At 49.1% G+C, this 13,119-nt stretch overlaps 1 protein-coding gene across 8 annotated transcripts in view; it reads right to left on the bottom strand.

Moving 5' to 3' along the window:
* Window positions 1-2,640: 2,640 nt before the first annotated feature.
* Window positions 2,641-13,119, bottom strand: part of madd (MAP-kinase activating death domain) — a 54,794-nt gene continuing 44,315 nt past the window's right edge. For 7 of the 8 annotated variants that reach the window (XM_079736764.1, XM_079736770.1, XM_079736766.1 and 4 more), the window contains 9 exons: window positions 11,971-12,076; window positions 11,769-11,879; window positions 11,462-11,569; window positions 11,064-11,228; window positions 10,684-10,756; window positions 10,454-10,560; window positions 7,543-7,612; window positions 4,690-4,736; window positions 2,641-4,216 (listed from right to left, as the gene is read on the bottom strand). In XM_079736764.1, the coding sequence (XP_079592890.1) occupies window positions 4,076-4,216; window positions 4,690-4,736; window positions 7,543-7,612; window positions 10,454-10,560; window positions 10,684-10,756; window positions 11,064-11,228; window positions 11,462-11,569; window positions 11,769-11,879; window positions 11,971-12,076 (928 nt within the window). In that variant the 3' untranslated portion in view covers window positions 2,641-4,075. Of the gene's footprint in view, window positions 4,217-4,689; window positions 4,737-6,107; window positions 7,613-10,453; window positions 10,561-10,683; window positions 10,757-11,063; window positions 11,229-11,461; window positions 11,570-11,768; window positions 11,880-11,970; window positions 12,077-13,119 lie in introns of all 8 variants that reach the window. The other variant, XR_013811879.1, reaches the window with a different exon arrangement.

The raw sequence follows: 13,119 nt of genomic DNA, 5'->3' as shown, positions 1-13,119 counted from the left end.
ACAGTGAAAAGATTCCACCTGTTTTATTGGAAGGCTCCAGGTCAATTACTAGGACTCACGCTGCAATCTCCACCGCATTGGGACTCGATTGGACCCAAGTTATCAACGACCCAGGTTATCAGTGAGTTATCACTGATCATGTCCGCTCAATGAGTGACGTGGGAGTGGACTGAAGCCCTCAAGCGGAGCGGCTTTCTGTCCGCCGTGGGAGCTGGAGGGAACCTGAAGCTCTGTCAGCATGGGGCGGGGCTGGCAGCATGGGGGCGGGGCTGGCAGCATGGGGGCGGGGCTGGGAGCATGGGGGCGGGGCTGTCTGTGTAGGACTCCTTCACTCCATCAGCTATTGGCTGCTGTAGAGCTGCAGGGTTTAACTATAAAGCAGAATGATTTCAATGATGGGGGGGGGGGGGGGCTATTAGCCTGCTATATCTCAATGGCTTCTATCTCTTCTATGTATAGCTGTAGCACAGATTTATAAGTGTGAAATCAAATACGAAGCTCATCTCTGTCTCCATCACGCTCACATGAGGACTGAAAACAGAGCTTTGGTCTTACAACAACTTGCATCACAAATAAAGAATGTCGTTGTTTGAAGGGAAGGTGATGGTTGAGTAGAAGCTGACAGGTGCAGCTGTCAGGATGTTGGTCAAATTAGATAATGCCCATGGAAATGTTTCAGTTAACCAATAGACGCTGTGGGCTGCACGTCCTGTCAAAGTCTATGCCAAACATACGTCCTAATGCAGTCTATTATCATGCACACACACGCACACACACACACAGACACACACACACACACACACACACACACACACACACACACACACACACACACACACACTTATTGTCTGTCAATGCAGATGAAAGAATAAGAAACCAAATCCAAAAAATGAATACATTTGAATGTAATTTGTTAGAAATGCCAAAGCCATCCGTCAGCTATTAGTGGTGGAACGCTCTGTGAGAATATCTGTTCCGGTCGACTGAGTTGGCTTCTGACTCAGACTATTAAGAGTTCACATTTCTCCGGGCTCATTTCCCACCCATCATACCTTCCCTCATTGGTTCGGGAAATCCATCTTGCTCGTGCTTGACGTTTATTTTGAATATAAAACCCAAAATAAACAGGCCTGTTTATTTGGGTTTATGTTGATTAGGATGCTGGGCCGTCTGATTTCACAGCGAACATTAATTTATGAACGAGTGAACTCATCCCAAAAACCATTGCAAACTTTTTGGACCGGCTTCCCACCCAATAGTTTAGCGCGAATCTTGCAGCTTACAAACTTTGTCATTATTATATTGTTTATATTGTTAATGCAAGTTGTGTCATATAGTGTGTGGATAGTATATCATATCGTGTATATAGTAGTACAGTATATAGTGTAGGTCATGGTTGTGCTTCGTTTCTTACTGCGATCACCGCTCGCGTTTTTTATACATGTGGCTTCAGTTAGATATTCATTCAACATGACGTATTCTTAACCTTTATCCTACCCCAATTACTACCCCAATTGCTATGTCATAGCAGTGCTATGATATAGCACTGCTATATCATATATTCTATTTATTTTTGTATTATTCACCGCAGCATTATAATATGATTAGTATAACTCATGTCAGCTAGCTAACTAGCCAGCCTGCTAAGCTCACCACAGCCTTGTACTCCAGTCCACGCCTGACCTGTACTGGTTCCCACCCAGTGGGCGCTGATCCTCCTCTCTACCAGGGGGACGTCATGGAGTCTTTGTGGTCAACGGTCTGTTCAGCGGCAGCAGTCAGCGACGGTTTATCTTTCGCGCCGGCGGTAAACGTTCCCATGGTAATAGCGCGCTCCACCAATCAAAGACGTCGTGTTACACCTTAGGACTGCGGGTAGTGTGAATTGCTTTTCAATGACATCGCGATTTCAACATGTTTTTCTTCACAACTATTCTTTAACTTGTCTTCTTCAGGAGCATTACCGTCGTTTCACAGCATGACGGCTCGGGGTAAGTGGATGGTAACGAAATGATGGCTAATAATCCAAACCTCTATGCAGAATATGACGGGAATTTTCACGTTTATAGGTTACACGTTCATCCCTTTGAAAGCTTTTCTGTGGCAAGTCTACGCGATTAAAACTACTTTCCGCGGTTTCTGAGATATGCGTATGATCTGTATGTATTTATGTATGTATGTAAAGGCGTTAATAAAGGAACAAACCTGTTTGAGGTGTTCCACGGCACCAGGAGCGGGTCTTTTAAACCATCGACGTCGGTTCCTCACTACGTCGTCATGGCCACCGACAGAAGGACTGCTACTTTACCATAAACCTAACTCTACTAACCCTAACTCCACTGAAGTATGAGGAGTCATACATCTACGTTGACAAAGGTTGAGTTTTTCCTTGCAGTTGGATTTCATTGTTCTGCGTTCTGAATCCAACACGGGGGTTGATTGGTGTTTATTCGTCACGTCAATATGTCATAATGCAAAACAAGTGTGACGGCTGCAATTTGTTTATGGAGACATTTTTGTGTAACACGATGGATTGTGGAGGAAGATTAAAAGCCGACCGCACGGAGTACTTCTTGGCCATTGGCTGATTTAACTTATTTTTTAAAACGTGGGAGGAAAACACATGGGACAAAATGAGGATTCGTTTGGGACAACTTTATTATGATATTGCCAAAGCTGTACATATTCTATAAATACTTTAGTTGAATCCTGAAATAATAGACCTTCTTATTTCAGCAATACCCTCAGTTTACAGCAGTCGGCTGAACCATGACTGGGATGAGCCACAGAATCCAGTGTTACACATATTCAGAGCGTTTACATATTCAGATGTTTATCATCCAGAATGATCTTCTACACCCATATATGGTGCGTGGCGGTGGCCAATGGAATGTCTCAAACAGGAGCTCCTTAATCGCGCATTTTAATTGACAGAAAAATAAATGTTGTCAAAAGTAACAAAGCCTTATGGATATATTGCTAATTGGGAGGAACGATTCAGTTTCCTTTTTACACAAACATCACACGCAGAAAAAAAACAAAGTATGACAGCAATGGTCCCGGTTTGAACAGCACTCCACTTACAGTACAGGACGACATTAAGACTTAAGACGACAGCAGTAGCCATACAGCTCTATATAGATCCATCTACATAGATATATAGATGGGACACGAACTCCACACACAGCCATCACATTCACTTCAATATAGACTGTAGAAAAAAACCAACAGACGCAGGAGAAGGACTCAGTCCCTCCATACATTCTCTATGGGCTCAACAGCGCCCCCTGTGGCCGAACCTTGGTATCGCACATCGAGTGAATACACCAGTTTGCAACATCGTCATGGAGAAATGTACAACGTATATATTTATATATCCATCATAAATATTATATATATATGTACATATATAATATTTATTCTTTTTAATCTTATTTTAACATGCAATTGGGTACAGCAGAGCGGCACGGAACGATAGAACGGCGAGCGGAGCTAAACAGGTCTGAGACCGCTGTACTTTGGGGAGGCGGGGACCTTTACAGGGGGGGGGGGGGAACCTTTACGGAGTACTGGGACCTTTACAGGGGCGGGGGGGGGGACCTTTACGGAGTACTGGGACCTTTACAGAAGCATTTACATGCGGGGGGCCAGCAGCCTGTACACACCCTGATACCAGGTGGGACTAGGGACCGAAATACAGATACCACCAAACAGGGGAGTCACAGGGGGAGGGGGGGTCTCAGGGTTGTGCACAGGACCTGGATGCACGCCCTGGGGGGTCTCCTCTGGGGAGGGCAGACCCTACAGGACGTGGTCCAGTCCCGTGGTGGAGCGGCAGCGTTCAGCTCCGTCTTAATTTCTTAATTACAAGATCGAATTGGAATTGACCGGGGGGGGGGGGGTACACCACGATACACCAGAACCTAGGAACACCTCTAGGTCTGTTTAGACGACAACAGATAAGAAGGGGGGTGAAAGGGGTCGGGGAGTGTGCTTAGAGGGACGTTTTGGGGGATTGTCAGAGGGGAGAGCAGAGAGGCACGTAGGGAGGGGGGGGGGGTCCGGACGGAGAGGACTAGCTGGGCAGGGGTCTTGGGGACGGGGGTCTGGGAGACACAGGTCGGGGGGACAGGAGCTTGGGTCTGCCGTCCTCTTTCCCCTTCACCGCGGCCACGTAGGAGAAGAGGCAGAGCACCGAGTAACAGATCTGGTGGGCCTGGAGGCAGCGGGCAGAGAGACAGGAGAGAGGACTCGTTTAGACGCTCAGCATGTGTGACGTCCTTCAGGTGGGACCCGTGTGCCTGCTGTCTGTTCATCACAACATTCTACAACTCGCCTTTACACATTCATAACGAATGATCAATAAATAACACAGGGGTAACGTTAGCTGTAAAGACAACACTGTAAGGATATTTCTATATGTTCACTGTCTATGTCAGAGCTGTTTATAGTCCACTCTCAATCCCTGGGGTTGATTTTGTAACCTCTCCTTAGCGTCCTCAACCCCAGTATAAATAAATGACAATCCTGCATACCTTCAAAATGGCGTCTCCGTCATGCAATTCAAATGGATTTAAAGAAAATGAGTGGCAGGTATTCCCAGAGCCCCTGACTGGGGGTGGGGGTGGGGGGGGGGGGGGGGGGAGTAGCATCACATGCTCGGCCGGGGGCAGATGAGAGGGGACTCACCATGGGCGTCTTGTACTTGTGGATCACCACTTCTTTAGTTTCAGGAACTAGGCCGGTGCGAGAGACAAAACAGAGAATTCAAAGGCAGCAGGAACTGGAGTGAAGAAGATCTGAAGATCTACACTAGAGTCAGAGCTGGGGGGGGGGGGGGGGGGGGAGCAGAATGACGATGGGCGAGAGGTAGCTGTGGGCCACGAGAGTCCTCCACAATACCTGGGTGCGCAAGGTAACACTGTGTGTGTGTGTCAGTGTGTGTGTGTTTGTGCATGTTTGCATTAGTGTGTGTGTGTCTGTGAGCTTCTGTGTGTCAGCTATGCCTACACAAAATCTTGAACCCCCAACGGATTCAGATCTCCTGGGACTGCGTAGTTCCTCTACGGTACTACTGAGTTCCTCTTTAACAGAACCGTCCCGGAGGCATCCCGATGTGTTTATATTAGAGACGTTTGTGTTGTGCAACCTCTGTGGCATTTGATGAAGGACATTCATGGCCCAGGGAAAGGATAAGAGTGGAACACAAACATCTCAGTAGAGAAACAAACAGAATCCTCTAAGATGAGCTACGTCACGGAGACCAGAGAGACAGAGGAGAGACGGAGGAACGACAGCCCAGACCAACGGACCGCCGCCGTCTGTCGTCCACCGGACAGATTGACTTTTCATTAGTAACCGTGAACCGTGAACCCAGGGGAGCCATGGAGTCAACACATCACACACTCGCTGCCTCAATGAAGAAAGAGAAGAAGAAGGAAGCAGACCGCTGTGAGCAGACAGGCAGACCGCTAGCAGACAGACCGCTGCTAGCAGACAGACCGCTAGCAGACAGACAGACCACTAGCAGACAGACCGCTGCTAGCAGACAGACCGCTACTAGCAGACAGGCCGCTACTAGCAGACAGACCGCTGCTAGCAGACAGACCGCTGCTAGCAGACAGACCGCTATCAGACAGACAGACCACTAGCAGACAGACCGCTGCTAGCAGACAGGCTGCTACTAGCAGACAGGCCGCTACTAGCAGACAAACCGCTGCTAATAGACAGATCGCAGCTAGCAGACAGGCTGCTGCTAGCAGACAGGCCGCTGCTAGTAGACAGGCTGTTAGCAGACAGGCCGCTGCTAGTAGAGAGGCCGCAGCTAGCAGACAGACCGCTGCTAATAGACAGATCTCAGCTAGCAGACAGACTGTTGCTAGCAGACAGCCCGCTGCTAGCAGACAGACCGCTACTGGCAGACAGACCGCTGCTGGCAGACCGCTGCTAGCAGACAGACTGCTGAGAACACGAGGGGTGAGGCAGTGTGACAGTAAGACAGGTGTCTGAGGTTCTGAGAGGGAGGGGGAGGGGCGATGGAGGCGTACTTCACACAGAGGAAAGTCAAGAGGAAGGTCAAAATAAGGAGAAAGGTGACGACACTTTACCTGCTGGAGAATGAAGGTTTTCATAGTGGCAAAGATGAGGGCAACATTACAAAAGCAGCACATGGACACAGCAGTAACTCCGCCCCGTCCCGAGGCTAGGCTAACCTCGCTAACTGTTCTTACACCATCACAACTCCACCTCCAGAGGAGCCAGACCGAACAAGCCGAGCGCGGGACCACGCTCAATAAGCACCTGGAGGCTGAACTGCTTTATGCTGCTGAAGGCTTGTCTTGAATCCATTACGGCTTTCGCTGCACCAGTTTTACTTGGAGAGAAGTCTTTTAAATCCCTATCGGACATGCTTAACAGAAGTGCTTCAACTGGTTGACTAAGTTGAAGGTAAAACCTGAGCAGAGAATCAAATGTTATCCTTCAGATGTCATGGTTGTGATCAGAGCTGTACTATGAAGCCTATGGAGACCAACGATCAGAGCAGCGTGTCCAGAGATAGCTCGTTAACACCTAGCGGACACCTGCAGGGGTCAGCAGAAGCCACAGAGGTCACCTCCATTAAATGGGTCCTATACGGCCAGAAAATCAATAAATGGACCAAAACGTCCTAAAGCCGAAACAAAAAACCCAAACCCAACAGACCTATGAGAACCGTCTCCCCATCCCTCGCCGATAGGAACGGCTCTCTGCTGCCTCAGCCCCTAAAGGACTGAAGGGCTCTGAGCCTCAGAGCCTAAAGGACTGAAAGGCTCAGAGCCTCAGACCCTAAAGGACTGAAGGGTTCAGCCCCTAAAGGACTGAAGGGCTCAGAGCCTCAGAGCCTAAAGGACTGAAGGGCTCAGAGCCTCAGAGCCTAAAGGACTGAAGGGCTCAGAGCCTCAGAGCCTACAGGACTGAAGGGTTCAGACCCTTAAGGACTGAAGGGTTCAGACCCTTAAGGACTGAAGGATTCAGACCCTTAAGGACTGAAGGATTCAGAGCCTAAAGGACTGAAGGATTCAGGGCCTAAAGGACTGAACGATTAAGACTACACTCAGACCCTAAAGGACTGAAGGGTTCAGACCCTTAAGGACTGAAGGATTCAGAGCCTAAAGGACTGAAGGATTCAGAGCCTAAAGGACTGAAGGATTCAGACCCCTAAAGGACTGAAGGATTCAGAGCCTAAAGGACTGAACGGTTAAGACTACACTCAGACCCTAAAGGACTGAAGGGCGGGCTCAGACCCTAAAGGACTGAAGGGTTCAGACCCTAAAGGACTGAAGGATTCAGACCCTAATGGACTGAAGGGGTCAGACCCCTAAAGGACTGAAGGGGTCAGACCCCTAAAGGACTGAAGGGTTCAGACTAGACTCAGACCCTAAAGGACTGAAGGATTCAGAGCCTAAAGGACTGAAGGGTTCAGACCCTAAAGGACTGAAGGGGTTCGCCTCAGAGTTACTGCTGCGCCCGGTACAGGCTTAGAATCAATAGATGGGTAATTACCAAATTCCTCCAGGACAAAGACTCCCTTCACTGTATTGCACTTTTTAATGTGACTCAGCTCTATGAAAACCTAAAACACAGACAGAAAACAAAAACAAAAACAGGACAACAGTGTTAAACTCAACGACACCGGCTACAAATGATAACAATCCATGTTGAATCAAAATAACAGTTCTCTGAAGTGTGTTTTTTATCAGGTGGGAAGGTAGAAAGAAAAGGACTTCACATGGGAGGCAAGCCACAGGAAGCTAATGACATAAGGGGGGGGGGGGGGGGGGGGGGGTACTACAGGAAGCTTCCATGTTGGGCAGTACATGGGTCACATTAAGTCACTGAAGAGGCGTCAACAGAACAGAATGTAGAATCAATAATCTACGAGTTGTTTGCGGTTGGAGCATTTTTCTCAGATTTGAATTGTTACTAAATGTTTATTTCTGATGCACAATGGCCCATTTAACGCACACATGGAATCTCCAGTTAAAAAAGACAGACACAAAATCAAGATTTGCCAAACAACTACAACAGCTAAAACAGATAAAGATAAATAAAAAAATAAATAATATTAGAACAACAAGAGGGTTTAAATCAGGGAAACCCAATATAAACGTGAGAGCTAATGAGAGCAGAGGTCGTGTACCTTCCGCTCCTTGCAGGGGGAGAGAGCATGGGAGAGAAATGGGTTGGATTATTATCGGACAGAAGAGCACAGACATGCCCTACTGGAATCCACTGGGCCCCGGGGCCCCACACGGGGGGGGGGAGGCCCTAGAATAGCCAATCACAGTCCCCGGTGCCTCTTAATATTTACCAGAAACAATCAACCAATCATATAAAAATCGGAACAGAAATGAACCAAAATAACTTCCAGAGGCCTAGAGGTTTGAGTCTCAGTGCCGAGTTCACCTTTGATTGGGTCTAAATCCACCGACTGCCCTCCATGCCTCCTCCTCCAGCAGCGAGGGCTGGAACCAACGACCCTCCGCTCAACACCGCGCCCCCCCTCTACTCTGAGACCTTCCCCGGCTCCACTCGCCGCTCCTCTGACCCCGACGGTAAACGCCTCCCAGGCTGTTCCATCCTCAGTGTGTTCTGAATAACGTCAGCCATCCGTGAAGGGACGATAAAAGGGGAGGAAGACGAACGGCAACATCTGCGACCGCTATCCCTCACAGAGCAGAGGAGAGGTTATCATTCAAATAATACCGCCGGTATCTGACCGCTAGCTTCTACTTGGCTGTTAGCACAGTGTGGCTTATCATATACACAACACCACTAACTATAACGCTCAAACGCACCAGCACTAAGTGGGTGTTAGTCGTAACCATGGGGATTACCACCCCCCCCTCCCTCTAAGAAACTCAGCCATAACATAGATTAATTTTAGATGAAACAGGATTCATCCCCCTTAACTGAACAGATGGAGCCCAGAGGAGACATTTTTCAGACTTTAAAGGTGAAGAGAATGCATGGAGAGATTTTAACACATCAGTGTGAATTGTTCTGGAAATAAACTCTTCTGAACGTTTGTGCTAATGCAAATTGCTTGAAAAATGGCCTGATTACATTTGTCAAATGAAAAATACCAAAATACAACTTTGGGATCAGTAGGATTTTTAAGAGGTTTCTGCTGGTTAAAGGGTGACCCATTATGCCTTTATCACTAAAACAAATTAATAAATGCTATTTGTAGCAATACTTCTAATACCTATGACATGATTGGGATGAGCTGCTGCTATTGGCTACTGATCAGCGTGGGGATGCTTAGTGGTTAATGCACAACGGCTTCCAGCGAACAAGACACTGTTCTTCCAGAGCTGCCTGTCCTAAACCTCGAAACAGAGCCCTGGCGCGGGTTACAGTGAGCAGGGTATTGATCTTGGTTTCTCCTCGTCTGGATTGACATGAGGATGGAACACATTTTTAAGTTCAAGGGTCCAAACGCAAAATAAATAAATGGAAATTGCTATAAAAGCCAATTATTAATGAAAAGTCTTGAGGTAATCTGTCTTACCGCGGGTGACCAACACACACAGAACACACAGCATATCCTTTCCTCAGATGTACACACACGGTAAGATGGACAACACACCAAAGGAAAACGGATGGGGAAAAATGGCATTCACATAAAAAAACACAAACAAATGAAGAGATGCTCGGACACGAACACACAGCCACAGTTAACACACAGACAAACAAAGCGACAAGTCCGACTCAATGTGTTCCTCCAAACCCCCGACACCTTCAGAAAATGTTTGAACGAGGAGCCGGTGAATGAACCCCTAGAGTGTGCACGTGAAAATCCCTCAGTTAACGTGTAAAGTGTGCACGTGGACATCATTCAATTAATCTAAAGTGTGCACGTGAAGATTCAGTAATCTGTAAAGTGTGCACATCGTTCAATTAATCTGTAAAGAGTGCACATGGACATGACTCATCGCCTGTAAAGAGTGCACATGGACATGACTCATCGCCTGTAAAGAGTGCACGTGGACATGACTCATCGCCTGTAAAGAGTGCACGTGGACATGACTCATCGCCTGTAAAGAGTGCACATGGACATGACTCATCGCCTGTAAAGAGTGCACGTGGACATGACTCATCGCCTGTAAAGAGTGCACGTGGACATGACTCATCGCCTGTAAAGAGTGCACGTGGACATGACTCATCACCTGTAAAGAGTGCACGTGGACATGACTCATCACCTGTAAATAGTGCACGTGGACATGAGTGTGCACGTGGACCTTGGAGGAGGACAACACAGGATGGGGGAGATGGGGGGAGACCAATGGGGGACAAGCAGAACAAGCGAGGTGATAAGGGAGGTGGGGGGCCCCTAGGGGGTCTGGACTACCAGGAGGACGACCTCCTCGTGCCTGGGGGGCCGTACCCTGCTCCCCGGGGGGGCGCTCACCTGGCTGTGCATGAACTTGAGGTTGATGCCCTCCAGGGTGACCTGCAGCAGCCCCCCCTCGCCCGTCTTCATGTCCTGGACGGGGAACTCTCCGCCCAGCTCGGGCCCTGGGGACACAGGGGACGCGGGTCAACCTTCATGTTGTGGATGAAGGGCCACGTAGAGAAGTGTTGGACTTGACCCGCAGGAATCTACAGTTAGTGCGTGGCGGTGGGCCAGGTCCCCCCCACCTGGTTTGATGCTCTGCTGCCGAGCGGCCGCCTTCTCCATGCTGTCCTTCACACAGTAGTACAGCTCCCGACACTGGAGGACAGAGGGCACGCATCAGGGGTCACAGAGGTCATGCCTGACATACAGAGGTCACATGCTTCTGACAGAGGTCAGTAAAACAGGACGCCGGCCTGGAGGACAAGGGAAAGGGAGGGCTGACGGCCACCAACCTCTGGCCGGGGAACATGTTGAGCTGCTGGTCTCCTGTGGTTCTTCTTACCTTCTGGGTGTAGAACTTGTTGAGCTGAGGGTCTCTTATGGTCTCTAATGGTCTCTAATGGTTTCTAATGGTCTCTAATGGTTTCTTATGGTCTCTTATTGTCTCAAGTGGTTCTCTTACCTTCTTGGTGTAGAACTTGTTGAGCTGGGTCTCCTGGCCGTTGCGCCGCCAGAGGCAGAGGACCTTGGTCTTGGGGCAGTAGGTCATGTTGATGAGCTTCTCGTACCACCAGCGCTCGTACACCGTGCCGATGTTACTGCGCAGCACGATGCAGTCGTCACACACCTGGGGGGGGCACACTGATCAGGGAGGAACAACAGAGGACACCCAACCCAATAACCAGGATCTCATTCATGAGTGGCTGGTTTGAGATGTTTTCTGGAGATGCTAACTTTGGGCTCCAGAGAGTTAGCTCTATCTGCTCTGTAGCGGAGGAAAGGCCTCAAGTTAAGGCCGGTACCTGGGTTTATCATTTTATAGACTAAAAACGATGACCACATGTGAGTCAGGATTAATACCTCCATGAAGAAGATGTCCCCTGTGGTGTCCGTCCCAGCATGCACCACAAACGTCTGCTTCTTGATGTGGCGACTGCCGCTCGGCCTTATGGGTATCTCACGGCCGTTCTGGAAACACAACCAATCAGAATCCTCCTCATAATAAGTCTAAAGGGTCAAGGTTAGCTGGTCCGCAGAGTCGGTGGTTACACTTAAAGATTATATATTATAGTTGGTTCCAGTCAGCAGTGTGCAGAAGGTAAGACATAGGGCTAGACGGTGACCATCTGGTAATAATATCTATATATATATGTATTTAGAAGGTTACCATGTTGGCCAGCTTGTCCAGCAGCTCGTTGATGACCTGGCTGTGGCTCAGCCCGATGTGAGACTTGCCCATCAGACGACGCACCTTCTTACGGATGTCGTTCTTGTTCACCTGGACAGAGGACAGGGGCGACTGAGTCACATGACCTGCTGAGCCCCGGGCCCCAACACCAGCGCTCCTCGGACGCTGAGGACCACCTTACCTTCAGCATCAGCATGTAGGCCACCATGTTGTGCAGCAGTGTGGCCAGCAGCCGGTCCTCGTCCTCCTCCAGACGCTTGCGGTCATGGTCTCCCAGCGAGAGGTACCTGGGGCGAGAGACTACATGTTACCCTACCTGAGGTACCTGGAGAAAGACTACATGTTACCCTACCTGAGGTACCTGGAGAGAGAGAGACTACAGGTTACCCTACCTGAGGTACCTGGGGCGAGAGACTACATGTTACCCTACCTGAGGTAGCTGGAGAGAGAGAGACTACATGTTACCCTACCTGAGGTACCTGGAGAGAGAGAGAGACTACAGGTTACCCTACCCTAGGTACCTGGCAAAAGAGACTACAGGTAACCCTACCTGAGGTACCTGGAGAGAGACTACATGTTACCCTACCTGAGGTACCTGGAGAGACTACATGTTACCCTACCTGAGGTACCTGGAGAGACTACAGGTTACCCTACCTGAGGTACCTGGAGAGAGACTACATGTTACCCTACCTGAGGTACCTGGAGAGAGAGACTACATGTTACCCTACCTGAGGTACCTGGAGAGAGACTACATGTTACCCTACCTGAGGTACCTGGAGAGAGACTACATGTTACCCTACCTGAGGTACCTGGAGAGAGACTACATGTCACCCTACCTGAGGTACCTGGAGAGAGAGAGACTACAGGTTACCCTACCTGAGGTACCTGGGGCGAGAGACTACATGTTACCCTACCTGAGGTAGCTGGAGAGAGAGAGACTACATGTTACCCTACCTGAGGTACCTGGAGATATAGAGACTACAGTTTACCCTACCTGAGGTACCTGGAGAGAGAGAGACTACAGGTAACCCTACCTGAGGTACCTGGGGCGAGAGACTACAGGTTACCCTACCTGAGGTACCTGGAGAGAGAGAGACTACAGGTTACCCTACCTGAGGTACCTGGGGCGAGAGACTACATGTTACCCTACCCTAGGTACCTGGCAAGAGAGACTACAGGTAACCCTACCTGAGGTACCTGGAGAGAGACTACATGTTACCCTACCTGAGGTACCTGGAGAGACTACAGGTTACCCTACCTGAGGTACCTGGAGAGAGACTACATGTTACCCTACCTGAGGTACCTGGAGAGAGACTACATGTTACCCTAC

This window comes from Pollachius pollachius, assembly GCF_949987615.1.
Source record: "Pollachius pollachius genome assembly, chromosome: 5".
NCBI classification, from domain to species: Eukaryota; Metazoa; Chordata; class Actinopteri; order Gadiformes; family Gadidae; genus Pollachius; species Pollachius pollachius.
This window is presented reverse-complemented; position numbering and strand designations above follow the sequence as displayed.